The following is a 27423-nucleotide window of genomic DNA, read 5'->3' as shown; positions in this document are numbered from 1 at the left end:
TAGCATCTTACTCTTGAAGTTTAGTGAATTCATCACCAAGTGAGAAATTGCGTCTTAAAAGTACGATGCTTCAGAAAATACGAGGTTAACCTAAAAGGTAATGCTCGCTGATAAAAGTAAATAAACGATTTTTAATAGTAAAATTACATGAATGTTATACTCATAGGTTAAATCAAATAGTGCATTATCAAATTCAATCCAATAAGCTGTGATGGTCAAATCAATGACAAACAACAATTCATCATTCTGAGCCTGAACGGAAGCTTGGACGAGAAATCTGCAAACCAAATTAGCTTACGAGATCTTAGCAAGCATATCAAGCCTTGTAAGCATATCACCACAATGTATATGTACAATCTGGCAGAGGATACAGAGTCCGTCCTTATTGGCACAGAACACGTGATGGGCTCCATTGCATGTGCAACACTGCCAGCGGATAGGGCACACCAGTTACAAACCACACAGTAATGTCTGAATCAAGCCCAGTGAGTCTTACGACCGGCATACAATCATATAACATTGGTTCTATATCGCAAAGAACCCCTTGCTGAGATATAGTAGTATCCATTATCTTAAGCATTTTCAGCTTCTAGGCTGCGACTGGCTCGCGGAGCTTGCTGCTGCCCTCTGATGGCACCAAGCTGTCATAGTATTCCACGAGGACCTTCCAGCCACCTGGACACATAAAACCATCTGGGGGGCTCTCGCGGTTCTTGGCAAGAGTGCGCATCTGAATAAGAAGGCAGGAATTTTTAGAATTCAGCCAAAATTGATTGGCGCCAAATTCTACAACATCCCAACAAAATACTGAAAAGAATTACCTTTGTTCCAGAGATGAACAGGAAATCATCTTTCCTTGATGGATCGAAGAAATCCATTTTCTTTTGTTTTGTGTCATATGCAGCCACCTGGTCCAAAAGTGTTGAGAGAAATGTCAAGAAAACAGGAAAATAATCTCAACATTATTCTATTTGAAAATTAAATGATGCAGTTGAAGCGGCATGCATATTTGTTCAGGAAGGATGACATACTCTGAATGGAAGGATGTTGAGCCTCTCAAGCCCAGGAGCCATGCTCAAAACCTTCTTTCCATGATCAGCATCATAAAGGTCCCTTTTGGCTGTGGGATGGCTCATACCCGCAGGGTCCCTTCCAACAATGTAGAAATTTGCACCAGCATTAATACGAGCCTTAGCATGCCACTGCACTTCAGTTGGCCCAGCATAATGCATTGGAGAGGGGAAGATTGCAACAACAGTTGATTCTGGGTTGAGGACACCTTCCTCAAGAACCTACCAGAAATCACGACAGTGTCAGAACAGTGCAAGAATCAGAATTTCCAACATATTAGTGGTACCAACCAACTATTTGATTTTTGGAAAAGGCATCACTCAGTTCGTACGGGAGTTTTATGTAATTGCTGTTCCAGAATTAAAGTGACCCTTTTACTGGAATTTAAATAACCTTTGGGAACACTTTTCTGGAAGACTAAGTAAACTTTTCAGTGTTACATAGTATTTTCAATCACAATGTAATATTAAATTCCAGGACGTAGTGGCTGCTGTAACAAAATTTCTGAGTGCTAACATGTAGTTTCCATCAAAACAATATGCTTAGTTCAAGGTTATAGTTGCTACTACAGAGTATAGAGTAGTCAGGAACCGATTAATTAAGATGAAAGGAAGGGTAGAATGATCATAGATGAATACCTTCTCATGCTGCTTCATTCTCCAACTAAGAGGTACGTCATCTGCTTTTGTGAATCCCCCCAGTGGATGGAGCAGAAGAACAGGGTTTTTGTAACCCATATCAAGGAGGCGTTTGCGTGTGTCGGTCATAAGCAAAGCATGCCCATTGTGTACAGGATTGCGAAGCTGAAAGGCAAATACAGCATCAGCATTACGCCTGGCAAACTCTTCGCGCAGCTGTGCCGGAGACAGGCGATACTGATCAAGACCATCATTGTACTTGATCGGTTCTATAACCTCCAAGTCCCCTCCAATCAACCAGTCACCAGCATTGGTAATTGCCTCCTCAACATAAGGTAATCCAGGTGCAGTTGTCCCCCATGTCCTTGCAATTCTTTCTTCCTTATTGTGCTTGTAGATCTCAATGCTGAAATTAAACGAGAGAGGTGTTACAATTACAACAGGAAGTGAGAAATTCAAACAAAGCGAAAGAAACTTGCTTATGTATAGCAATAGGTTATGCTTGTTTACTTATATTATAGAACAACATAAATATTGGGATCATTGTTTGACAACAGATGAATATCCACATCATCTTCTCACGATTAGAGATTACAGAGGCGCAGAGACGTACAAGGTTGACGTTATTACATCACTTTACGCATTTCTAACTACACGTGTACACCGACATTCCATTTCTTTCAGACGATTTGACATCTACAGATGCTTGTAGACAAATAAGAAACAATTATTTGTGTGACATATGGTGTATACTATCACGAGCCACTTTTGAATGCATGTAACTAAAATACTGGGACGTGGAGAAAATAGCGAAACAAACCTACTAGCGGAAGTGATACACAATTTAGTATAACACGACGGAGGACGAGGCTGAGAGAATGCCTATTGGTGCATACATACCGCATTGTCGCTGATAACGACCAACATACGTAGATATCCTGATATAGTATGACACTGGTTCCCGATAGAATAGTAGAATTGACAAAAAAGGAAACCGCGTACTATCAAAAATACGTTGACCGCCAACATAAATCTATCAACCTCATGATAAAATTTGCTCCTAACAAAAGTCAACTTGATATCATCAGGTGGCATATCATTCACTAGATTATTGTCGAATAGAATCAGTACTGGCATAACAAGTTTTAGGAAGGCACCCAGCACATTTTGGAGAGAGTCAAGCTCTGCACCTGAATGATGTGGGAAGACACATACCTTCAGAATCCGCTATGTTCCTAGCTAAAGGGATTACTAATGAACCTAATTGCACACAAGAGCAGCCTAGCAATTCCGTACCAACCAGCACTAATTATGTCCTTGGGAAGACAGCACAAAGCATATTGTCATCCATCATCTTCAGGTTACCAATGCATATAGGCATATGAACAGCGACAGGACAGGGAACCAAACAAGGGGGGAGTTTCGATTTGTCTTACTCGCTCAACACGGCGATGGGGCGGTCGCGGTCGTCGACGAGCGCGACGCGCGTGGCGCCGTCAGCGAGGATGGCCCGTCGCTGCGCGTCCCCGAGGGAGAGCACGATGGGGACGGACATGTTGGCCATCCTGCCATCCTCGCCGCGGATGGCGTTGAAATGAAGTGCTTGGAGGAACTCATGCTCGCGCATGAACCCTTGCAGCGGGCTGGCCCACCCTTCGCTGAGGACGTGGACCCACTCCTTCTCGACGCGGCCGAGGCGCACCCGGTGCGGCAGCGCCGCCGCCTCCCGCCGCAGCGCCGCGCGCCGGCCGCCCTCCTCGGGCGCCACCAGGTCCACCAGCCGCCCGCCGTCGGGCTCGATCAGGCTGGCCCTGCACCGCACCCCGCGGCGCGCCACCGCCCTCATGCCCACACCCACCTTGGCGGCGCTGCCAATCGCCGCCACGCTGACCCGCGCCGGGCCCCCCATCCCAGCGCGGTCGCGGTCGCGGCCCGGCTGCGCGGCGAGCTGCGGGAACCTCGCGAGGAAGGCGGCCTGCGTCGCCATGGCTAGCTAGCTGGCTGCTGCTGCTTCTCGATTCGGCCGGTCGGTCGCCGCCTCCTCGTCTTCAACCTCCCGCCTTGGTCGCCTCCTCTTATAATGCGGGTGCTTTCTGTTTGGTTTTTGCATCGGCGGCCACCACGGGGCCTTCGCAGTGGCTGCGTGGGTGATTTGATTAGGAAAAGGCAGCGAGGACGGCGGGTGAACCTGGATGGGATTGCGGGGCGGAGCGGGTATGGGCGCGGTGAACGTAGACAAGGGACAGGCGGGGGAGGGGAACGTGGGTCAGGGCTAATGGGGGTCGACGAGGACGGATCATCGGGCAGTCTGCTTGGCTTTGGTGTTTTGTTTTATTTAGGGTGGTGAGATGGTTGGATTTGGACTGCTGTTAGTGTGATGACACCTTTCCTAACGTAAGAACCTATGTGATGGATTCTCTACGCAGGCAAAGTCTGTGGTACATCCTACGGCGGAATTCAAATCATAGCGGCTACAATTTACATATATTAGTACACATGCGCGAGTGTTTTAGTCATCTTTGTAGACATGTGATAGGAGATATTTGCAGATGAATAGGATATATCTCGAAAGTAAAAGGATTGACCTCGTACAAATCTAAATAAACGTATATTTAAAAACGGAGTAAGTAAGTAAGCATCCAACGACTTGTTGCTTGATGTTAATGGTATGATTTCCTTCCCATAGATCAAGATTTTAACCAAACCTCCCGTGCATTTGGCTAGGCGTTGTGTTGTACAAAGAAGCCGAATTCCCCAAACTAAAATACTAGCCAAAACTCAAAATCCATTCGTGTTTCGTGAAACAAAAGCAACAGACGAGATAAAACCATAAAAATCTATAGCACTATGGGTCCATGTTAATAACTCGACGTAGAGGATCCTCCTTGGCTCCTTGCTCTTTGAATTAGTGGCGGCCTTTTGCACCTTTGCAGGCACGACCTCCTTTCTGTGTGGTACTTGTTAGCAAAAATCTTTATCCACTCGCAACATACCTCGTCGTACAGTGGAATTGCTTTTCTTTAGGGGATGTACAGTGGAATTGCTTGGAAGAGAGATCTGTCGTCCGGCATGTATGACTATGTTGGTCTTAGTAGTACAAATAAACCGTTTTGGATGGTAGGGATGCACAAAACAACCAAAAAAAATAGTAGGAGTACTCGAAGACAACAGCAACGTCAGGTCGCAGCACGACACGTGTGCCATCTCATGCCACTTGGCTCTTGCCCTTTTCTTTTTCTCTCTCTCTTTTTGGGGCGCCTCTCATTTGTGTACAACTTGGCTCTTTGTCTCCATATGTTGTTTTTCGGGACGCTTTTTTGTTGAAGCGTATAGCAATTACTAGTAAATCACTATGTTAATTAAGTGATCGGAAGACGACGTCGTTACGTGCAAATGGAAACAAACGAGAGCTTGATTGCTCGGCAGCTGGGCCGGCCGTCACGGATCGCGCTAGGATGACAAGGACAGGTCAACACATCTGTCGTGTATCTGTACAACTCCGTACCTTTTACCTGCATTTTATTCATTGGAAAACAAAACTCTCGGGAGCTGCTATTACCGCCCAACAAATTTACGGCTATGGTAGCACGAGTGTCCATGAGCCACACGTGCGTAGCCGTTGCACGTTGTGTACTCACGGCCGAACACAGGAACAGATAGATGGTGACTGACAGCGGTGGCGACTGAACGCCAGACGGTGACGCGGCAACCTCTCACCTGCCCGCGCGATCGGCCCGTTTCGTCCGTGACAAAATCGGGGACGGCGTGGTTCAGCCCCGCCTCTCTGGTGGCAACGGACCGAGGGTGTTTAGTTTTCAGGTTAAACTTCCTCCTAGTATTATGCCAGTCAGCAAAGAAGATTTGCAGCCATGTTTCTGTTCCTGGAACGTTTCAGAAAAACACTTATGAAAGATTTTTACACTAAATTGTTTCTGTTCCTGAAACGTCCTAACTTGGAACGACGTTACCGGAACGAGGAACGTGGCCAGCTGCTAAGCTCCCAGCCCCTGGCCGCCCCCCTCGTCGCGCGCAAGCGCAGGCGTTTTAGGCCGGTGCAGGAGGTGCGAGGAAGGCACGAGTTGGTCGCTATCAGCAAGCAAGCGCCGATCGGAGTCAGTGGGAAGTGGCGACAGCATTGACGAACTGACGGGCCGTGGACCGGGGGAAGTCGCGACGCTCTTCAAGCACGAGGAGGCCAAACGACCTGCGGGAGATTACGATCGACAACCACACTCCGCCAAGCTACCTTCAGTTATCTCTTGTTCTCGAATGTTGAACAGTCTCAAGACACACGCTTGAGTACTTGACAATTAATAGTACGAGCTCTTTGAAACAGTTTAGATGGCAAGTGCCTGATACATACAACATATTTCTTCAGAATATACGTTTTAGATGGCAATGAGCCTGATATATACAACACATTTCTTCAGATTCAGCGCTTCAGACAATATAGTTTGAACTTCAGTTTCAAAAGATTTAATTAAGTTTCTGGTTCAAGTTCTTCTGATGACCCGATTGCGACAGAAGAAATTACAACAGCAACAGTGCCTGCTTTTAAGACACAAGGAGTGGACAAACTGACATCTCCTTTGACACCCGGTGCGATATAGTAGAAACCATTTCCTTGTGAGAACAAGATACAAATTCAGATGTTCGACTCTGTCGAGGATAGATCTTCAGTACCCGCAAGGAAAAAAGAAGACGAACTTCTACTAGGATTTCTTTGTAATCCTACTAGAACTCATATCATGTAATCCTTCTAGGATTCCTACCTTGTAATCGACCAGTGATCCCACCCCCTGAAGTATATAAAGGAGGGCAGAAGTTCCTAGATCGGTAGGCCAACACCTCATAGAACTACAACAGAGGACCAAATCCTCAACATCAAACAACACTCAAACACAGGGCGCAATATACAACACCCCAAACAAGATCTAGGGTATTACGCTACTCTGCCGGCCCGAACTTGTATAAATCTGTATCTTGTGTCCTCGCTTTTACCTTCGAGTTTCAGGTCCGACGATTCACCACCAACCAATCTACTAACTCGGGATACCCCAGGTTGCCGGGTATAAAACACCGACATCTGGCACGTCAGGTAGGGGTGATCGTCGAGATCATCGGACGAGCTTGAAGGACCTCATCATCAAGATCAGTCTACCCGACAAGAAGCAAGTTACCAAGTCGAAGTTCCAAGCGAACAAATCTACATCGAGACAGAATCGATGCGCTCCGCGTTCCAGTCAAAGACCGAGTCGGTTTCCACCGCAGGCTACTGCATACGGCTCGCCAATCAAGGCAGAGGAAAATCCGATTCGAATTGGGAGATCAGGCAGGCCGAGGGATCCACACCATAATTCCCAAGACGACAAAGACCTGTTACAGTCACATGCGGATTGAGGCAAATAATCAGCTTGAACTACTCTATGTGAAAAGCAATTTTGAGGGATTTGTGCTACACGCACATGAAAGGCTACCACAAGACCTCAAAATCATAGCCTAACATACATAGAAGATGTACGCCAGCACTGCTACCCCGATGTCTTGCCGCATCAAGTCGTTGACGAATACTTTGACTACTCGTCTCGACTAGAAAACTAGTCGAGGATGGTCTACTTCGACTACTCGTCTCAACTAGAAAACTAATCAAGGGCGGGTTCCACGTGATCAACAACTAGTCGGAATCAACTCCGACTAGTTGGCTTCATCAACAATAGACATGAGTTCTTCGACAACCATCCACGAATCAAGCTAAGTCACTTTTTAATTATTTTATATAATTTTTCCAGCTTGTTTTCCGCATGCAGGCAACGAGCTGAGTACTTATTTGTGTACGCTTCTCGACGGTAATTACCGTCCAGAGCTACACTTCGCCAACTATTCTTGGGGCATTGTTGACTGACAATCATGCGCTTGGTACACCAAATTACCGAGGCTATCGCCAAGAGCTTGGTGCACTGAGTTCCGGAAGCTCTGCCTTAGGCTTGGTACACCAAATTAGGAGGATCTGCCATGAAGTTTGGTACACTAAGTGCCAGAGGCTTGCAGCGGCTACACCCTAAAGAGGCACAAATTCTATACGTGGCAACACGCGCTCTTCTTGCCAAAAGGCAGAAAAGTCTCAACGACTACTTGCGCAATCGCGCAATCTTCTTATCGCAATACCGACTACTTATTTTAAATGTCTTCTCTTAGCGGTCGCCAATATCCTCGAGCAGAACACGCCTCAATTCGTAAATGTCTCGAATCTTCTGTCATGCCTAAATGCTAGGACGTGAGATAAAGATCTCCGTAGCAGCAGTGCCAGTACGCGTACATGAGACAAAGATCTCACACGTAGTGGCAATGGCTAAATAGGGACTGGGAGACTAAACGTAGTAGGCTAACTACTTGGAAAAAATATGAGCGAAACAAGAGCATGACACACAACATTTACATTACATTCATCACTGAATAAATTTTAGTAGTTTCAATAATCTACAAATATGCTACATAATGTATGCATCTCTTTTTGCAGGTCAAACTTCGGCGACGACTCTCCAGGATGCTTAGCGTACCTATAATGGCTCTACTAGCTCCCAGGCTCGGGGGCTAAGCGCCAATTACTACTCGAAATACCTCAAGTGGCTCAGCTAGCTTCCAAGCTCGGGGATAAGCACCAATAACTACTCGACGTAGCTTTTACGGCTCACCTAGCTCATAAGCTCGGGGGCTGGACGCCACAATACAACTTGGATGATGACTTGTGTGAAGACTAAAGACCCTCAGATTAATTATTTAATCATTCCAAGGCTCGGGGGCTGAAAGCTACACCTAATAGTTGATTTTTTCAAGATGAAAAAAGAATACTCAAGATTTTATTGACTCTCAGACTGATTCTTCAATTCAACCTCATGCTTAGAGGCTACTCCATATGGAGTGCGACTTCCGTCACCCTCCATATCACATTGCAAAGATGAAGATTATAAAATCAAGACGATCAAGGGTTTGAGCACACTATAGCCTCATGGCAGCTTTGAGAAACTTTAAAGATTCAACTAGACAAATTACTCGAGAAGTACTAAACTACTCGACGATGATCTGAAAAGTACTCGAAGACTGCTGCATTCGACTATGAAGTGCTTGGGAGCTTGTCGGGGATAGATCCCCAGTACTCGCAAGGAAAGAAGAAGACGGACTTCTATTAGGATTCCTATGTAATTCTACTAGGACTCATACCATGTAATCCTAGTAGAACTCCTATATTAGTAATCCCGCCCCCTAGAGTATATAAAGGAGGGCAGGGTCCCTAGATCGGTAGGCCAACACCGCATAGAACTACAACTTCCTCAACACCAAACAACACCCAAGCGCAGGGTGCAATATACAACAATCCAAACAGGATATAAGGTATTACGCTACTCTAGCAGTCCGAACTTGTATAAATTCGTGTCTTGTGTCCTCGCTTTTACCTTTGAGTTTCAGATCCGACGATTCACCACCAACCAATCTACTACCTCGAGATACAACTCGGTAAGTTGCCAAGTATAAAACACCGACAGAGTCTTCATTTAAGCCACCAGATGTTGAACTGACGACATAATCCATAGTACCGCTAGATCCCAATATTTGCCGCTGCTAAGGCTCCCCTAAACCCTAAAGCATCAACATCATGATACCGACTTACTATGATCAGGTCATTCGCGAAGGAGGCGGACAACCCAACAGTCTTCATACCACGTCATTTTAGAAAGTTCACCTTCCTTGTGCATCGCCTTCTGAAACCGGCACAGCATCTTAGGCGCTATGATACTGTACATGTGCTCCACTTGATCTGCACCAAATACCGCCGCAAGCTGTGCTGATTCTGCTGTCGCCACCGGTAAATCTGCTTGCCAACTCCCGATGTCAATGGAGTCATCTTTAGCAAAATGATCCTGGCGATGGTTGAGATTCTCGTTAGCTCTACTAATCCAGTTCTTACTGCCACATCGAATCTTGTTTATGATTCTTCCATATTTTACTTTGTCTATAACCTGAATTACCATCAGCCGATTATACATCAGAACAAAAAGGTAAGATTTTTTCACTTCGTTATCATGGCAAATATGGAACCTAATCAGAAAATAGTTTTTGCGCTTGAAGTTTCTCATCAGCAATATTAGGTCCTCAGTGTCAGCAGGCAGTCCAACAAGTAAACCATCAGAATACACAGCATGCTTGATCATATCGGCCCCTGCCTCCATGTCCTTCCACCTCATCCTCCCACCGAGCCTCTTCAACTTGTTCATGAGGTGTTTTTCGCCTTTAAGAATACCAAGATGAGTAATACCAAAATCTGAAGCATCAAATTTGCCGTTCAATGTCCAGCCATGTTTATGGAGATCACACAGCCAGATCACAATAGCAGTTGTGGTGTGTCTAGCAGGATCAGAGGATTTGATGCGCTTCCTGATATAACCTGGTACTGCAATTTCCATCACAGGTACTTCAGAAGCGACAAACGATAGCATCTTCTCACGCTTTTCCATTTCAGAATCAGAAAAGAATAATTCCCTAATAGCACCCTACAAGATAGATCACCATAAGCAACATACTCATATGCATAACATGCAGGTGGCATTGGATGTAGGTTGGAATAGTACATGGATATATGGCGGATTATACTTACTGGGAGAATCTGTGTAGCAGTAGGACCAATTGGAAGAATCTGAGTGGTAGTAGGACCATTTGCCATTCCAATAACATTCTGAAACAAAGAATTGACATGTCACCAATGATCTTAGTGACTGTCCATGTCATGCAATGAACAATGAACCCTTCTTAGATTTCTCGGGTACTAACACAACAGTGTTGACGGCATGCGGCATCAAGCAGAAACCTAGTTGGGCAGGTAGCTGTTGGTTGCAACGTGTAAGGGTAAGGCACTATATATCTGGCAGAAACCTAGTTGGGCAGGAAGCTGGGGGTTCTAGTTTTACTAAACTTTGCGGAGGGCCATAATTGTGGCAGTGAAATGAAATGAAAGCACGACTAAGGAGGTGTTTGGATAGCAGGGGCTAAAGTTTAGCCCTATCACATCGAATGTTCGGATGCTAATTAGGAGGACTAAACATGAGCTAATTATAAAACTAATAGCAGAACCCCTAGGCTAAATCGCGAGACGAATCTATTAAGCCTAATTAATCCATCATTAGCGAATGATTACTGTAGCACCACATTGTCAAATCATGGACTAATTAGGCTTAATAGATTCGTCTCGCGATTTAGCCTAGGGGTTGTGTAATTAGTTTTGTAATTAGTCTATATTTAATACTTCTAATTAGTGTCCAAACATCTGATGTGACATGGGCTAAAATTTAGCCCATCCTCCCAAACACCCCCTAAGAAACAAAGACACACATAGTAATGTTCGGCACGACAAATTTTGGCAACCAACCAAACATGTCTGCCGTTGCTGTCAGGGGAACGTGTTAACACAAAATAGAATCACGCGGCCTGTTCGCTTCAGCTTATAAGCCGGCTAAAAAGCTGAAATGGCTGATTTGTTGTGAGAGGAAAATACTGTTTGGTGGCTGATAAGTCAGCTGAATAAGCTGAAGCGAACGGGCCGACGGTCTAGGAAGTTCGGCACTACACTGTTAGGACTTAGGAGAACACAGCAACACCTAAGTGGAATCACAGTTTTGAGAAACTTGAGTGTTCATTCATACTACGGTTTAAGAAATTTGGGTATTCATCCATACAACACTACTTTGAACTTCAGGACTAACTTTTTTCTCCCTCTTAATTTGAATAGTGTAACTAAGAAATACTGAAAACCTACTTGAATCCGCGTAGTAAAATCAAATAAAATTAACAGATATGGCTGGCATCCATCAACATTACCACCGAGCGGGCCCTGCTGAAGCCACCGCCACGCCTGCGCTTGAACCGATCGCGCTGTACGAGCGTACTGCCGCTGCCGCGCCAGCGACGCTGCGAGGACGTCATTATCCCGGAAACGAGACGGAGGGCGTGCGGTGGTAGATACGGCAGCGGCGGGATTGGAAGCGTGGGTGGCTGCGGTAGCGTCGGCGACGGCGGCGCAGCGGAGCGCGGCGCCGGCGCGACCTAGACGTGTTGGCGCGGTTGCGGAACGAGGAGGGAAGTGGTGAAGTTTTGGGCCGTTGGTTAAGAGATGTGGTGGGTCTAATGGCCTGGTAGTCAGGAGATCCCAGTGCCACAGGCCAGCCCACGGTGTTTCGCGCACGGGGCAGCGAGCAGGGTGCGTGGCCATTTGCAATCCGGTGCACTTGTTGCTGCCGCGGATCCCTTGGCCATTTGCAATTCGAGTTCGAGTCCGTTGCAAATACTAAGAATCAATCCACCATGATCCTACTCCTGCAACTTAGATCGACGAATTCTAAGATCCGACGGATCCACGTAAAATCAATCAATCCCGAATCCTACTCCTACAGCATCTCGATTCTTCAGATCCTAAGATCCCATGACTCCGTGGCAAAATTAGAGGAAGGAAATAGCATTGCACCAAGGGATCCAAATCTCTGAGTGGGTAGTTAACCGCAGGATGCCGAAGGTCAAGGCAACAGGCGACGAGGAAGGAGAAAGGAGCTCGAAGCGCCGCCGTACGGAAGAGTCGCCGCCGCCGCAGCAGCACCTTTACCTCATCTTGGACGACTGGAAATTGGGATACAGCATCCGGAAGATCGACGTGTCCTCCGGCGACCCTGTTGATCTGCTCCGATCCTACCTAACGTCGTCGCCGCGGTCCGGCTGCCGCCTCCCATCTTCCGCCTCAAGGCGCGTCGCGAGCTGCCCATGTTCTTCGCCACCGCGCTGGGCTCCAGGATCGTGGCCATGCACCCCAAGGAAGATAGGGGCAACCCCAACTGCGGCGGTGCCTTCTTCGACGTCCACACGGCGTGCCTCAACTTCATCCCTCGGCACGCGCACGCTGCCGAGTTCATGCCCATCTACTTCTCCATCGGCAACAAGCGCCTGGCTCTCGGGTCCCACTCCCTCCAGCTGCTCGACGATGGACGATCCGAGCTTCCAGCTGGACTCCCTGTCATGGCGCAAGCTCCCGGACGCGCCCTTCGACACCGGGGAGGTCATGTCCTACGCCACTCTGCATGACAAACAGACCATCACCATCTTCGCCAGCGTTGGGTTGATCACCGAGGACGCCACGTTCAGCTTCCAGATGGCTGCTGATGGCAGAAGCCCCGTGTGGAGGCACAATGGCGAGTGGACGTTGCCTTTCCATGGACCCGGCTACTTCGTTCCTTCCCGGAACGCCTGGGTTGGGCTCTCCATGTACTCGCTGGAGACCGGCCACATCTGCGCCTGCGATCTGGTGTCTGCGAGCTCCGGTCACGGGCGCTGCCCGTCCTGGAAGTTCAGCAAGGAGAAGCTGTTCAGCGATGACCCGACCGAGACGCACGTCGGCGCCACCCTTGTTTACACGGGGCAAGGCAGCAGGTTCTGCCTCCTCGAGTGCGTCATCATCTACTACAAGTACCGTGCGAGGCCCTACAACTTGAAGGAGAAGGATGTGTATCCGCAGGCGTTTCGTTATCTGTATCGGGTGACGACGTTTTCTCTCAGGTATGATGAGAATGGGGACCTGACGACTGGTGGCAGTCGACGGGTTCGCTACTACGAGGCGCCTAAAGGGGATGTTACTAGGTTTGTCTGTGAGAATCCAGTGGCATTCTGGATGTAAACCGACTGCATTGTAAACTAGAGCATTTGATTTTGGTACTTAACATGACAACAATACCATGGAACAGCGGGTGAGGGTTGGTGTAGGACAACAATGAGTCGACTAACTTCCCATCTGCTCCAAATTACACTTCAATTTAACTTTGTTCTAAGTCAAACTGTTCTAACTTTGATTAAGTTTTTAGAAATATCTATAGTACTAAATAAATGCACTACCATGACATATTTTATGGTGGATAATTATGGACATAATGTAACTAATTGGGAGTTGTAAATGTTAGTGTTTTTTCCTATATAGTTGGTCAAAAGCTAGAGAAGTTTGGGCCTGTTCGGCTGGACTTAAAGCCGGCTGAAAAGCTGAAACGGCTGATTTGTTGTGAGAGAAAAATACTATTTAGTGGCTGATAAGCCGGTTGATAAGCTGAAGCGAACAGACTATTGATTTAGTAGGACAAACTAGAGAGTGAAACTGTCACCTGATCACCGTCCCGGTTGTGGCGTTGGCTGTTGGCACCTTGGATATCAACGTGCCCAAAGGGAAAGAGTGAAACTGTCACAGCATGATCTAACACCATCGCCCAAAAATCCTCGCGGCAGCAACCTCACCGCTTGCGCCCCCACACAAGTTAGATCATGCTGGCAGCTTCACTCTTTCTCTTGGGCACTCACATTACTTCTCCGTAGAGCGAGCAGAAGGGAGAGATCCTCCCATGGCGGATTCGGAAGGCCTCCAGCTCGAGCTCACGGTCACGGCCGCCATGGCGCCGCAGCTCGTACAAGTCGAGAGCGCAGGACCGAGCTAGAGGATCGCACCACATGGCCGTCCGGCCGCCGCTTATATAGACGGATCGCCGGGCAGAGATCGGTCACATGGGGGGTGGCCGAGGCTCTCTCGCGGTCAAGATGGCGCCCCCTAAACAAATCCTCGCCCTGTCGCCGCTGACCCTGCTGCGAGCGCGCGGGGATCCGAGACGCGATGCCATGCCATGCCAGCCAGCGATGCGGCCGGCCAATCGGCGCGAAGTCAAACGCGAGGCCGGCACATGCGCGCGCGCGCGCGCGGCGCGCCAAGGGGGGCGCGGCCCTGTCGTGGACTCGTGGCGCCGTGGCGCGCCGCGGGGGAGGCGAACATGGCCCCGGCCTGCCACCGGGAATTAAACTGCCCCCGTCCTGTCCTCGCCTGCAAACAAAATTCCCCCGTCTCGAGAAGGCAAACCGCGAGTTTAAAACGGCTTATACTAGAGTAGAAAGACTGGTCCATGCAGAGGTGCACCATAGTCAAACATCAGGGCATCTGCACTTCTGCAGGCTGTTGGTGTAATAGGCTCAAAATAATACTCGAGTGTTCAAACAAAGAAAAATACAAGGAAGATTGCTTAAATATATGGTGTCTAGCATGCCATAAATCATATATTCAAAAATAGAGTAAATACACAGCTAGGTTTCTCAGACCCCTGAACAGACTTGCATCATACTACAAGAACAACCGAGCAATCATGTAAAGCTCCACTGAAGTCGAACTTATCGGCTGGAAGTAGAAACTGCCCCCCATGTTCCATGTTTGAATTACAATGGACGATGACCATTTCACGACGCATATAGACAAACAGTTGTCAAATTGTAGAGCGAAGTCTAGCTGCAAAAAAAAAAGTAAGTTCCCGAAAAGCTGATGCCGAAAATGGCTGGTGAAAATCGGCATAAATGACCACACGAAACAGTAGAACAGCTCAGCAGTATATGGTTACATACACGGACGATACGTCACCGATGGACTCAGTTGTGTACAAAGATAAATAGAAATGCACATGCATCAGTCTAGCAGACAAATGCCTTGGGCCTAAATTAATAACTTAAAACCCATCAAATGATGATGGCAATAATGAGAACCAAAAAATGGATGACGTGACACATACAAATACATGATGACTATTACAACAGGTGAACCCAGATGCCGTGCAGCTACAAAACTGACTTAGACTCAGGAGGAGCACTGGCGACCAAAGTCACTGCCTTGGTCCCGCACCTCATGTTCTGCCTGGCCGCCACCTGAAGACCAACTAACCGAGCAGTGAAAGGGCCATTGTGATGTTTTGAGCTTAAACCGCTTAAGTTGGCAAGATCTCACGCCTTGCTGAAACCACCCACCTTGACTTGCCCGGTTTGTTGCTCTGCTTCACCGGTTTGTTGCTCTGCTTCACTACATCATTCAGTAGTTTTTGGTTCAAGATCCAAAGATTCACCTCATGTCATAACATGTGGGTAAGGAGCACAGTGCGTTGTAAATTTGCTCAGCTTTGGGGCGCTTGGATGCATTCCCTCTTGTACACTGGTAGAAGAGATCTATCAGATGTCTCAGTTTATCTGCATGAGCATCAGATGTGATCCCTAACTTCAGCCTCGTAACCGGCTCGTCCATTGTCCAGAATGCTTCTAATTCCTGAGATAGCCTTGGCCTTTGTTTCTTCCTCTGAAGAGATGGTTTATGAAATGGTTATACATTCATATGCAACCACTAGAGCAACTACAAAAACAGTAATTTGCTGCTGATGTAAAGGGGCCTTACCATTATGAGATCATATATTTCCGAGTCAGGAAGTCCATGGTAGGGTATCCGAAGTGTAAGCATCTCCAATAAAAAACATCCAAATGACCAGATATCTACTTCCTGCATCCAAGAGATATTTAATCAGACAACTGAGCCTCTTGGGGATTTGGTTAAGTGGGGTAGATCTGTAAATGTTTGACTAACATACTCTTGCAGGTACCTAGGGGGCTATGTATTAGTACTAACACAGTTATTCAATTCAAATGGACCTCAATTTAATAAATTGAAGTGGATTGAAATGGAATCCAATAGAAATGCATAGACACAGGCTGCCAGAATAAACAAATGCATGATTGTTCCCATGGTCAGAGTAATGTTTGAAGTATAAATAGATTGTCTCCAGTCTCCACAAGATGTATGCAAAATTTGCTACTGCAAGATAATTGATTCCCAGCTAGAACATACTAAAGCTTAAAACTCAACTAAAGCATAGCCACAATGAAGGTTGTAGAGAACACAAATATCAGCAAAGTTCCCCCAACGAATAAGCAGAACAATTGAATTAACATTCTGAATAAACAAAGAAACCAGAAAGCAAATTCTTACCAGTCCATAATGGTGTTTTTCATGCATGGCCTTAAGAACCTCTGGAGCCATCCAACAAGGTGTCCCAACACAAACATTGGGTGGATGTGTACCAAGGTGAGATATACAGCATGTATGGGACAAAGAATGTAAAGGGACTGATCTGTCAAAATCAGAGAGTTTGACAATGGGTGTGCCAGCATTCCTCTTAGAATCCAAATCAACCAAAACATTCTCACTTTTTATGTCCCGGTGAATAATGAGCTTCTTGTGCATCTCCAATAATGCACAAGAAACTTCCCGAGCAATGTAAAACGCCAGATCAATGGGTACACACTTCTTGCCCTCCTTCAGTAGCTTTGTCAAATAGCCCTAAAGAGAAATAACAGGTTCAGTACCAAAACTGAACATCTGAATTGATGTTGAAAAAAAAATACATGTTCATAAACATGACATGATTTTACCTTGAGAGAACCTCCATTTACATACTCCATTAAAATTATAGATTGCAATATCCTGTATTCTTTATCACCATCAACTTGAACCCATTTGGACGAAAGTTGGTGCCCATATATGCCCACTATGGATCTGTGCTTCCTTAATGCACCCAGCATTCTTACTTCCCCCAGAAGCTTGTATTCAAAAAGTTTAACTTCATCATTTGAGGCATTGCGAGTATCTAGATATCGTATCTGCAATCGACAACAAAGTCAAATAACTAGACCAAACAAAATAATACCACGTAGAAGGCATCAAAGAATAAAGGTGAAAGAACAAAAACCTTTGCTGCAGCATCAACAGCACCAATTTTGCAGTGATAGACCGTACTAGAAGCTGTAACTTCGATTTCTTTGCATGATGAGACAGATGGGAAAGAACACCGAGGAGTATAGCCCTCATCATCAAGTGCAATCTGAAGTCGACTGAGCGGTACATACCTGAAACCGCATGAAGATAATGGTTTAATCAAACATAGGGTGATGATCTTGGATTCAGAAAGAACCTGCATGTACATGTAATACTTGTGCTCAACGCCTCCCTGAAACAGCATGACTAATATGCATGCAACACTAGATCAGCAGACAAGATCCCCTACCATCAGGTGAACAAAATAATAAAGGATTAAAAAAGTATCTATAAGCAATATCCAAATCAAGGATTGAAAATACAAAAAAGGGCTCGGTCCCTGCCACAAAGTGAAGATATTTTCTTAGATGCTATAAATTAACTAAATGAAAACTGTGCAGGCAGGACAGGTCAAATTTTGAATATATCATTCTTTTAAAGATAGGACAACCATCTTGTTCACCCTCTGCACTTAAAGCATTAATTAAGCAACTTACAACATAAATAGACCCTAAAAACTGGAAATTAGCTGCTTTAGAAATATGTAATGTGGCATTTTGTAGGCCATAATTTCTGCCTGACAACATTAGCATACATGGTGTAGGCCATAATTTCTGCCTGACAACATTAGCATACATGGTGCAGTTCTTATAGCATCATGCATTCAATATAAAATTATAAATACAACAGGCAAGAAGAAAGTGAAAAAGGAAGCTAGCATGATGGGTGCTTAGTGCTTACACAGAGTTAAGAACAGAAGATCACAAACTGCTCACCTGCAAAAGTACTCTGGATCGGTCTCTTCCTTTATGTTGGTGGGGTAACAAGCATCAACAATCATTCTTACCCAGCCGTTCCATTTCCTAACAGGAACAACATTCCAAGCATGAGGGGTGTAATCAAGATGACCCCGCACAAGCTCGCAAGGAATTGGAGGATCCGCCCGGTCGCACAAATACTGCAAAGAGTATGGTTGCAACGTTCAAACTTCAAAGAAGCAAATACAAAATGAAACTTTGCACAGGGAGCAGGTGAACTACCTTCATTAGGACAGCTCGGTGCCTACAAACACCAAACTGCAGTGCCCCTATAGGTACGATACCCGAATTTCTTCTTTCCTTAATGATATGTATTGATCTATTACACAGACTAGTAAAATCAAAGCTCCCAGAAAGGGTATTGGTCTGCTTAGAAGCTTCATTGTTGTCACACATGTTTCCAGCAGAACAAGTACAAACAAAAGGCTGTTCCTTCCTTAACCTAACAATAGCTCTCCGGGTTCTCCCAAGAGAGGCGCTTCGGTCACAACCACCAAAGCAGTCAGAAACAAACAAAGCAAGCACTGATGCCCTCAGTAAATCATGGCTTGGATCTTCATCCATTTCGAAAGAGCTTGGCCTTCTCAAATTAGATAGCAGTAACTGTGCTGAAGAAGCAATTGCATCCAATTCTTCATCTTGTTCTCTAAGTAAAATAAAAGAACATTATCAGAACATACACTCATACAGCATGAGAAAAATGTAGACTGACATGCATGGATAGGAATGGGCACTAACCTGTCCAATAGAATAACTTCACGTGCATACAACCCAAGACTCCTTTCATACTCCTCTAATGACATGAAGGGCATATCTCGGCCTGCATCATAAAACCCATCTGGTAGATGGTCATCTATGCTGCAAAATGATTCCACACTGTACTTGTATGAAAGTTTTGAGCATTCATCAATTGCTCGAGGACATTTGCTCGGTTTAGGATTGTTGTCCACATCAGGGTGCCTTTTAGATTTTGAAGCAAACTTGGATGCCACTGAAGGGTTCCCTTGAGCAATCTCCACAACATCATGGGTGGATGAAGCAGTATCATCTAGTTCATTTTCAACACTACGGATCCTGCCTCTGCTGAAACAAGTAGGCTCCGCACTAATACAAGAATTGTCATCATGGTGAACTCTTATATTGAATCCAGGTTTCTCCTCACCATAGTGGTCTTGTAACATCATGCCACTATCTTTTGCATGCCCATCCAAGTCATCATCGACTATCGAAGAAACATCTTCAGATATAGAACTCGTTTCTTTCAACGAATCCTGTACAGAAGTTTCTTCGTCATGTAAACTAGAAGGGCATTCATCTTCAGCCATGTTCACAGCCATTTCATCTATGTATTTTTCATTGAGCTTGCTCCTGCTTGACTCTAGACGCTCCTGGCGAGCTTGTTGTTGCAGACAATCGCGTCTCCTCCAGCCCTTCTTCATTTTCTGTGGGGCATGGTGTTTTAAACTTGGGGAAGCTTCTGGTTGCAAGCATAAAAGGGCAATGTCACAAGCACGACTTGAAGTTCTAGATTCTGCTAGACTGTTCATGCTTCCTACACCTGAGTACTTCAGCTTGCCACCCTTGATAGCATTTTCGCCATTTCCCCTCATGTCACAGCATATCCATGAGGGAATTACATAAGAATGGGAGAGCCTATTAAACTTGAAACAGAAAATAAAGTGTCACTGTATGATATTTAAATTTGGTGGCCTTTAAATTCATAAAAGCATCCATGATGTAAATTAAATAGCATCAAAAAGTAAGTATAAGATCACTAGTATAAACAAAAGTGCCCCCTCCCCATGCCCATAAAACCAACACCCTGTTATGGTTTATTTTGGGGCTAAATAACTCCTCGAACACATCCACCCTTAAATTTTCATTTGGATTTAAATGGATAGCACAAAATATATGCAACCCACTATTGCTAAACTGAACACTGAGCAACCAGTTCAGCAAAAACACTAACATATACAGTGGAGTATATGTTGACACAAAAAGATTATAGAAAATAATAAAGAAAAACATGACATTTCGTGAAAAGAGGCTTAGCAAATAGATAGCATACCTGAAGGTTTAAATACTGCAGGGTAAGCATAGAAACTAGTTTAACCGATCCAAGAGAAGTCAATCTGTTATTTGATAAGTCAAGGCTTTCAAGACATCTCAAAGACGAGATTCCTGATGGTACATCCACCAACTTATTGTTGGTCACTTTGAGGAACTTCAGCGCACTCAACTCAATTATACAATTAGGCAAGTTCTTCAGTTTGTTGAAAGAAAGGTCAAGTTCTTGGAGCTTCCTGAGGTTGCCAATCTCAGGAGGGAGGTACCTGTACATTGTTAAAAGAAAGGTACAATGTCATTTCCTTCATCTGTATGACAAGGATAACAATAAGTAACTGATTTTCAACAAAAGCCATTTGAGGGATGGAAACTACATAAATATTGAAAATTTTATATGGGACTAAAGGGATAATCAAGCGGATGATAAAGTTTAGGTAAAATATAGAACAGTTACCATACCACAGTTATGGCAAACAATCAAAAGAGTAGTTCATAAAACAGGGGAATTCAGTCAACTACTCCGGCCCGTTTGGGACCGCGGTGCGGCGGTGGACGCGGCGACCGCGGGAATAATCCCGCTGAACGCCCCGCGGTGACCGCGCGGCCGCCCGCAGCCCACGGCAAAACCTGCACTTTTTTGAATGGGGGGCGCGCATCGCGAGAAGCAGCCGCGGTACACGACCGCCGGCGCGCGCCCGCCCCCCGCCGTCCCAAACAGGCCCTCCAATCATTGAAAAAAAAACACACTTCTGACACCATCACAGTCCCCAAAAACATTAACTACGACCATTGATTATTACCAAATACTTCCGCCGTTCCAAATTATAGGTCGTTTTAGCTTTTGTAAATATATAGATTTTGCTATCTAGACATAACGTATATCTAGGTCCATAGAAAAGATTATGTGTCTAGAAAAGCCAAAACAACCTACAATTTGAAACAGATGGAGTAAAACTTAATACAGTGAAAGTCATTTTCAGACGAACCTACCTATATATTTTCATGTATCCATTCTAAATATTCATAAGTGACCAAAGTTTGACTGCACATACACAACATGGCACTTATGTGACAGGTGGGAATGTTTTCTTCCCCCTTTTTTCTAGTGCAGTAGTGCTAGGAAGAATACAAGGAGGAAACATAGTATAAGTTGGCACCAGGCACACAAATCAGCAATGGAGCAAAGTAGTGCAACGAAGAGCAGATTTAATGCATAAAACACGTGCAGAACTGAGGCTTGGGGTGGCGGGTTAGGAGTTTGACAGACCATAATTTCAATACAACATTTCCTCAACAAAATTAGGTTCTAACAAAAAAACATTACGAGGAAAGCTACATATGTATAGTACATCATTGCGTTCATATCACATGGTACTGATGCTTGTTCAGTAAAGGTGCTGCCTAACTGGCCTGAAACACCATTGTGTTCATAGCACATGACATTGGTGTTTAATTGGTAAAAGGTGCTGCCTAACTGGCCCAAAACATCAGCATTTCCACTCCAGAAACTAAGAGTCTAACCTGTATCCACATTCCAAAAGCAGATGAAACTTCATGGAACCATTTGATGGCCCTTCCAGCAATTCAGCAATTTAAAGGTTCCACACTGCCCGTGACTACCAATATATTTTCAGCATTAAGAGAAGTTATGCGTAACTACAGCAAGCAACGGGTGCTTCGCAACCACTGACGCAAAGGCATAACAAAATAATGCCTGCGCATTCAAGTGTATTTCGAACATGAATAGAAGCTATGTGCAATTCAGTAATTTCCTACTGTTATAAATTGAACAGTAGACAGATGAATAAAAAATCTGAAACATGGTAAAGCATCACTATGACAGAAGCAAAGTCACAAACATCATGAACAACGATCGTTCCACCTACCTAAATCAACACTTGACAAAAGCAATCATGGTTACTAGAAAGTAACTAGCATGGCAAAATTCAGCCTAACCAACAGTCATTACTAATCGTTGTTAGTTGTTACCCATCCAAGCATTGCCATTCACACCACTTCCCCTACCATCATGCTACTAAATTGAATACTACAGAAAATTAACAGCAGAGAAGACAATAAAGCAACCTCATTTGAGCTTGAAATCGCTGGGAAAGAACTGTAGCATTTACGTAAATGATAATAAAAACCATTGGGCAACTAAACGCCACGCAGAAACTGGGAATCGAGTTTGTGGCACGTACCTAATCGAGAAGTGGCATATGGTCAGCTTGGTAAGGCACCTGAGCCCGGCAACCTCGGCCAGTATGGAGCACGAGGACGGCCTGGGCGGCACCATTGAGAGCTCTAGCTCCTTGAGCGCCTGCATCCGGCGGAGCGGCGCCCCTGAGACCCTGGGCGCCGACACCTTGACCTGCAGGCTCTCAAGCCCATCCAGCTCACCGCTGGCGTCCGTGGGGAGCACCTCCACATCGTTGCCGAAGAACTTGAGCGACCTGAGGCCTCGGCCACCGATGGAGCGCGGGACCAGGTTGAACGTGTTGCGGTAGATGTATATCTCGCGACCGCCGCCGGCGGGGGGCGTGGGGAGGGTGGCGAGGTCCCAGACGTTGCCTGCGACGTCGGCGGCGTCAGATCTGCGGGCGGGAAGGTCCTCGGCGTCGGGGAAGGAGAAGGCCGGGGCCATGGGGCGCCGCCGGACGGCGGCGGCGGCGACGGGGTTTTGAGCGGCGGAGCCTAGGGTTTCGTACGGGGGAAGAGAGAGAAAGGGGAGGGGGAGAGCGGGGAGCGCGGAGGAGAGAGAGACATAGACGGAGGTGGGAATAAAAAGTTTTGTTTGTAAAAAAAAAAGGAAGAGGAGTGCTTGGTGGGGACGCGACACGCGCCTACGCGAGCCCGAGAAGACGAAGCCTCGAAGAAAAGGCCGTGGGTACTCGTTCGGTTCGGCCTGGTTTTTCACCGCTCTACTTGGTTCGGTTTGGGCTGGTCCGGTTCGGTCGGTAAGCAGCAATAGAGCCGTTAGCGCTACTCGAAGCCCAGGTTTAGGCCTACCAGGAAATTTAATTTCGCGCCAAGCCCAATATTCCTAATGGCCCAAGGCCCGGAGCAAAACTATGCAGCCCATCCAACTGGACTTAATTTTTGCTCTGGATGTTCAAAGATCCACGGCAGCAAGTTTGTTCTTTCACTGCCGTGTTTTCTTTTATTTTCATATGAAATTATAAATCGAGAAATTTTGCCGTGATCCTAACAGTATCGTAGGGAGCCAAACCGATACATATCTGAAACACATGTTCCAAGTAATGAAATGCAGCATGGAGAGAGAAGTGCCCCCAAAGTATTGCTCACACAACACAAGGTAAAAAACACGCAGCGTTACAATTTCACAGTACCAAATGTGAGCCTCTTATTCAGCTTTATTGAAACATGGGAGATAGATTTAGCAGATACATCTACCACCACCTGGGACACTCGGTATGATTAGTATCAGCACCACGATAAGAAAAAGCGATCTGAGAGTCTCACAGCGTTCGACAAATGCGTAAGGAACGTAGCAGAACTCAGCGTCTCAGCGGTTCAGCGGATACACCGATCGGCACCTCACAGCAGCCGGTGGAAATGGGTAGCAAGAAGACGGTGGAAGAAGCCGCCGCCCGCCGGTCAGAACTGGTTGGACCAGTCGGCGGCGCTGCCGACGCGGGGGATGCTGGCGTCCTGCTTCTTCTTGGTCTCGCTGTCGACCTTGAAGGTGGAGCCGCACATCTGGCCCTGGCTGTCCACGCGCGGCACCGCCTTGACCTCGTGCAGCGGGTGCTCGTAGCTCTGCAGCCCGCCGGAGGTGGTGTAGAAGCAACCTGAGACGAACATGGACGATGAGTCGGTGATCACGGCATCACATTGCAGAGTTCAAACGTTCAACTGAATTCTCATTTCTGAAGGTGCAAGCATGAATGGATCAAATGACGTTCTGTTGTTGTAGTTACCTTTAGGGAATGGCGCGAACGAGTTGCCGCAGCCGGTCTTGAGTAGTCCAGCATCGTCAGAGAACACGAGGTGGTCCTCCGAGTCGACGCCCCAGAAGAAGGGGATGCTGCCATCAGCGTCCTGCATTCAGGCCATTGCAACTCAAGGATCAAGTCACTGTCAACAGGGTAGCAAATGTATGATTCAGGAAGAAGAGATGGTTGAATTACAATAGGTGAACTTACAGCAGCAACGAAGGTGGACTTCGACAGGGTGTCATACAAGATGAATGCGAACTTTCCACTAAGATCTCTCACAACCTGGCTGGCTGGGACGGGACCCCTGTCCCTCAGGGTTCTGTAGGCCTCGATGAGGATAGTCACCTCGTTGGCGGTCTTGCTCAGGCCGTAGTGCTGCTTCAGGTTGGCAATGTTCTCAATGTTCCCTTGGAACAGGCAAAAGATGTCATTCACAGCACCAAACAACCTGGGCATGACCGCATGAGAACAAGGCAGAGAGTCAGGTAGGCAATGGTGTGAGAGATAGTCAGATGACAAAATAATCGGGATCAATCACGATTCAAGAAGTTGTGTAAGTACTGCCATGCATTTTTTGACAAGGTCAAAATGTTTTGTTTAAAAGAAATTCCAGGCGATGCAGTTGATGAAATTCCTACAAAGCGTAAATGAAACATATTTCCCAGTAGTTTGACTTCCTTCACTGCACCAATAGAATGATGCTTAGAATACAACAGGCTTATGTTATTTTCATATAGCAAATGCTCAGACAAGTCCTCTATCTATAGAAAAGTACATACGATGCGCTTTGAGTTAGTTTAAAGGGACTGAACCCCCAACTGGTCCACTACCATTTTCATTTGCTGGAACAGACGTGTTACTACCTAATAAGAAATATTACAGTCACCATCACCCTGTTTGAGTTGGCAAGGAACAAATGCTTAATAGATGTCAAATTGACATGTAATTCAGTTGTGTCAACAAGACATAGACATGGTATTGGCTATCCTAGTTCAGCATTACCTATCTGTTAAATATTTTGAGTACAATGACAGATACAATGTTAAAATAACAGATGTAACACAGAGAACGTCCGAAAGAAAGATATAGCAACACAGAAGGTTACCCAACTCTCCACAATAATAGGGAAGTCTCTTTTTACATTGGATATATAACGATCATATATACCTGATAAGATGATTGTACTCCAAAATCAGAACTCACAGCTAGCAGTTTGAACTAAATGGCTCAGGACGGATAAGCACAAAGCACTAGAGGTACTGAATCCTAAACGCGTAGATCACATGATGCGACTGTGACTACACTGAGAACTAGGAATGTTTTTCTTCCTTCCCTAATTGCTGCAAGCTGGATTGTCCAACTTTATCTCAGAAAATAATATAATTCTTATACAGACTCAACTTATACAGAATTCAACTGGCCAAATAGTTTATAATCATAATAAACAGACAATACATCAAACGAAGAAACTAACTATGCCAAACCCAGTGTGGAAATTCCTGTTCTTTTTCTTGAGCTTACTAACAAGAAAGGACCAAACGAACTAACCACTGGGTTAATCACAGACGGTGCTGATTTGCTCGGGGAAAGAAAATCACAAACGTGCTGACTCAACCAACTTTTGGACCAGATCTAAGCAACCAGAAGAGCATGACCTACCATTACGCCATAAAAGACTCCCAAATTTACCCGAGAAACGCTAGACATTACACGTTACACCATATAACCCTCACGAAAACAAAATCTGAACATAGTTATTCATCGTCCGTTTCATCCTTGCCAAGAGAAAGTGCAAACCAACTTGAACCCCGCAAAAAAACACGAAGAAATCTCGCCTAGAATCGGCACGAAAAGCAGCAACAGGTCTGATCGAAGCCCACATCGTTAGCTAGCCACAAGCAACCAAGGCAAAAGAAGATCTCAACGCATTCCAGCCGAAACCTCAAAAGGTTTCAATCCGTTCCAAGTTTCCGACCCGTACGAGGGGACCACACCACCGAATCTCGGGGCGAAGCACACAAACAGCAAGCATTTCCGCATCTCCGAAGGCATCACGATCCACAAGCACATATTCGACAAAGGAAGCGCGCAGGGACGGGGGAGCACAGCACCTAGGGACGAGGGGGCTCTGGTTGGCCGCCGAGTACGCCAGCGCGCCGGAGGGCCCCAGGCTGACGGTGACGGTGCCGTCGTGTGAGGCGGAGAAGCCCTTCATGAGCGCGCCCACGCCGCCGGCCGCGGCAGCGGCCGCGCCGGCCACCAGCGGGCTGCGGAGGCCCTCCGGGCACTTGGCCACCGTGGGATCGAACACCGCCAGCATCTCGCCGCCGTCCGATGCGTGCTCTTCCCTCCTCTCTCCTCGCTTTCCGTGCGCTGTCCTCTTCTGATACTCTGCCTTGTCTGTTGCTGGACACGGGAACGCTGAATACCACCAGCGCCCACGGCCCACCAGTCAACATATATAAAACTTTTCGTCTCCCCATTGTGCCCCTTGGTCGGTGGGTAGGAAAAAAAAATTTCCTCGTGTTTTTCTAGTTGTCCTGGCCAGATAAAGGCATGTTTTGGAACTTTTATTCAATTTCTGCACCATGGATGTCTACAGTATATGTGAGGTGTAGGACAAATGACAAATCGTGTTCCAGGGTAGTTTGGTCAATTAGTTGAGCAAAAAGTCTCTCGTGCTTATCCATTTTTCCTTTTAATATTCCCATTACACACTGACGTGGAAAAAGGTACAGTGACCTCCATTATCCTACTATAAACCAGGATAGATTAAGCATACCCAGCTGGAGTTTTGATTAGCACATGCAGATGATGCCTTTTTAACTGCTCGCCCAGCTTTGTTTGGACATCACAAACTGTGGATAAATTTTGGCAAAATTTGTCCTTATCCAGTTTAGGTCTAACATTCCACCGCACGCTGTCGTGGTGATGTGTAGGACGGCTGACGTGACGCGCTGTCCTGTAGATAGGATTACCTTCTTCAAGGCATTAAGTCAATGCCTGGACGCGTGGAAATCTGCAAGTCCTTTCCCACCAAAACTGTAGAGCCCTGCGTGCTGTACCGCTGTGCCCCTGTTGAAACGGAGTAGCGTATCGCTTTCAACAGCTTGCTATATTTCGCGCCTGGTGTGCCCCAACCACCTACCTGTCCACTGCTGACAGGAACCGCCATTCTGCCAATGAAA

At 46.1% G+C, this 27423-nt stretch overlaps 4 protein-coding genes across 4 annotated transcripts; all 4 read right to left on the bottom strand.

Moving 5' to 3' along the window:
- Nucleotides 1-304: 304 nt before the first annotated feature.
- On the bottom strand, nt 305-3897 carry LOC117840214 (ATP-sulfurylase 3, chloroplastic). Its single transcript, XM_034720681.2, has 5 exons — nt 3146-3897; nt 1710-2115; nt 1032-1292; nt 822-908; nt 305-730 (listed from the first exon to the last, which is right to left on the bottom strand). The coding sequence occupies exons 1-5, from the start codon at nt 3694-3696 to the stop codon at nt 590-592; spliced, it is 1446 nt and encodes a 481-aa protein (XP_034576572.1). The 5' UTR covers nt 3697-3897; the 3' UTR covers nt 305-589.
- A 4798-nt stretch (nt 3898-8695) lies between these two features.
- On the bottom strand, nt 8696-14936 carry LOC117840215 (uncharacterized). The gene is made up of 3 exons (XM_034720683.2): nt 13892-14936; nt 10360-10437; nt 8696-10255 (listed from the first exon to the last, which is right to left on the bottom strand). The coding sequence occupies exons 1-3, from the start codon at nt 13988-13990 to the stop codon at nt 9386-9388; spliced, it is 1047 nt and encodes a 348-aa protein (XP_034576574.1). The 5' UTR covers nt 13991-14936; the 3' UTR covers nt 8696-9385.
- Nucleotides 14937-15082: 146 nt separating this feature from the next.
- On the bottom strand, nt 15083-23039 carry LOC117837353 (uncharacterized). Its single transcript, XM_034716963.2, has 10 exons — nt 22478-23039; nt 20278-20542; nt 18948-19870; nt 18432-18855; nt 18168-18349; nt 17327-17483; nt 17010-17237; nt 16567-16917; nt 15979-16080; nt 15083-15882 (listed from the first exon to the last, which is right to left on the bottom strand). The coding sequence occupies exons 1-10, from the start codon at nt 22918-22920 to the stop codon at nt 15652-15654; spliced, it is 3306 nt and encodes a 1101-aa protein (XP_034572854.1). The 5' UTR covers nt 22921-23039; the 3' UTR covers nt 15083-15651.
- Nucleotides 23040-23593: 554 nt separating this feature from the next.
- On the bottom strand, nt 23594-26666 carry LOC117837354 (stem-specific protein TSJT1). The gene is made up of 4 exons (XM_034716964.2): nt 26347-26666; nt 24443-24683; nt 24218-24338; nt 23594-24088 (listed from the first exon to the last, which is right to left on the bottom strand). Exons 1-4 carry the CDS (start codon nt 26553-26555, stop codon nt 23895-23897), a joined length of 765 nt encoding a protein of 254 aa, XP_034572855.1. The 5' UTR covers nt 26556-26666; the 3' UTR covers nt 23594-23894.
- Between the last annotated feature and the right edge of the window lie 757 nt (nt 26667-27423).

This window comes from Setaria viridis, chromosome 9, assembly GCF_005286985.2.
Source record: "Setaria viridis chromosome 9, Setaria_viridis_v4.0, whole genome shotgun sequence".
In the NCBI taxonomy this organism is placed as follows: domain Eukaryota; kingdom Viridiplantae; phylum Streptophyta; class Magnoliopsida; order Poales; family Poaceae; genus Setaria; species Setaria viridis.
Note: the sequence above shows the minus strand (reverse complement) of the source record. Positions and strands in the feature narration are given on the sequence as shown.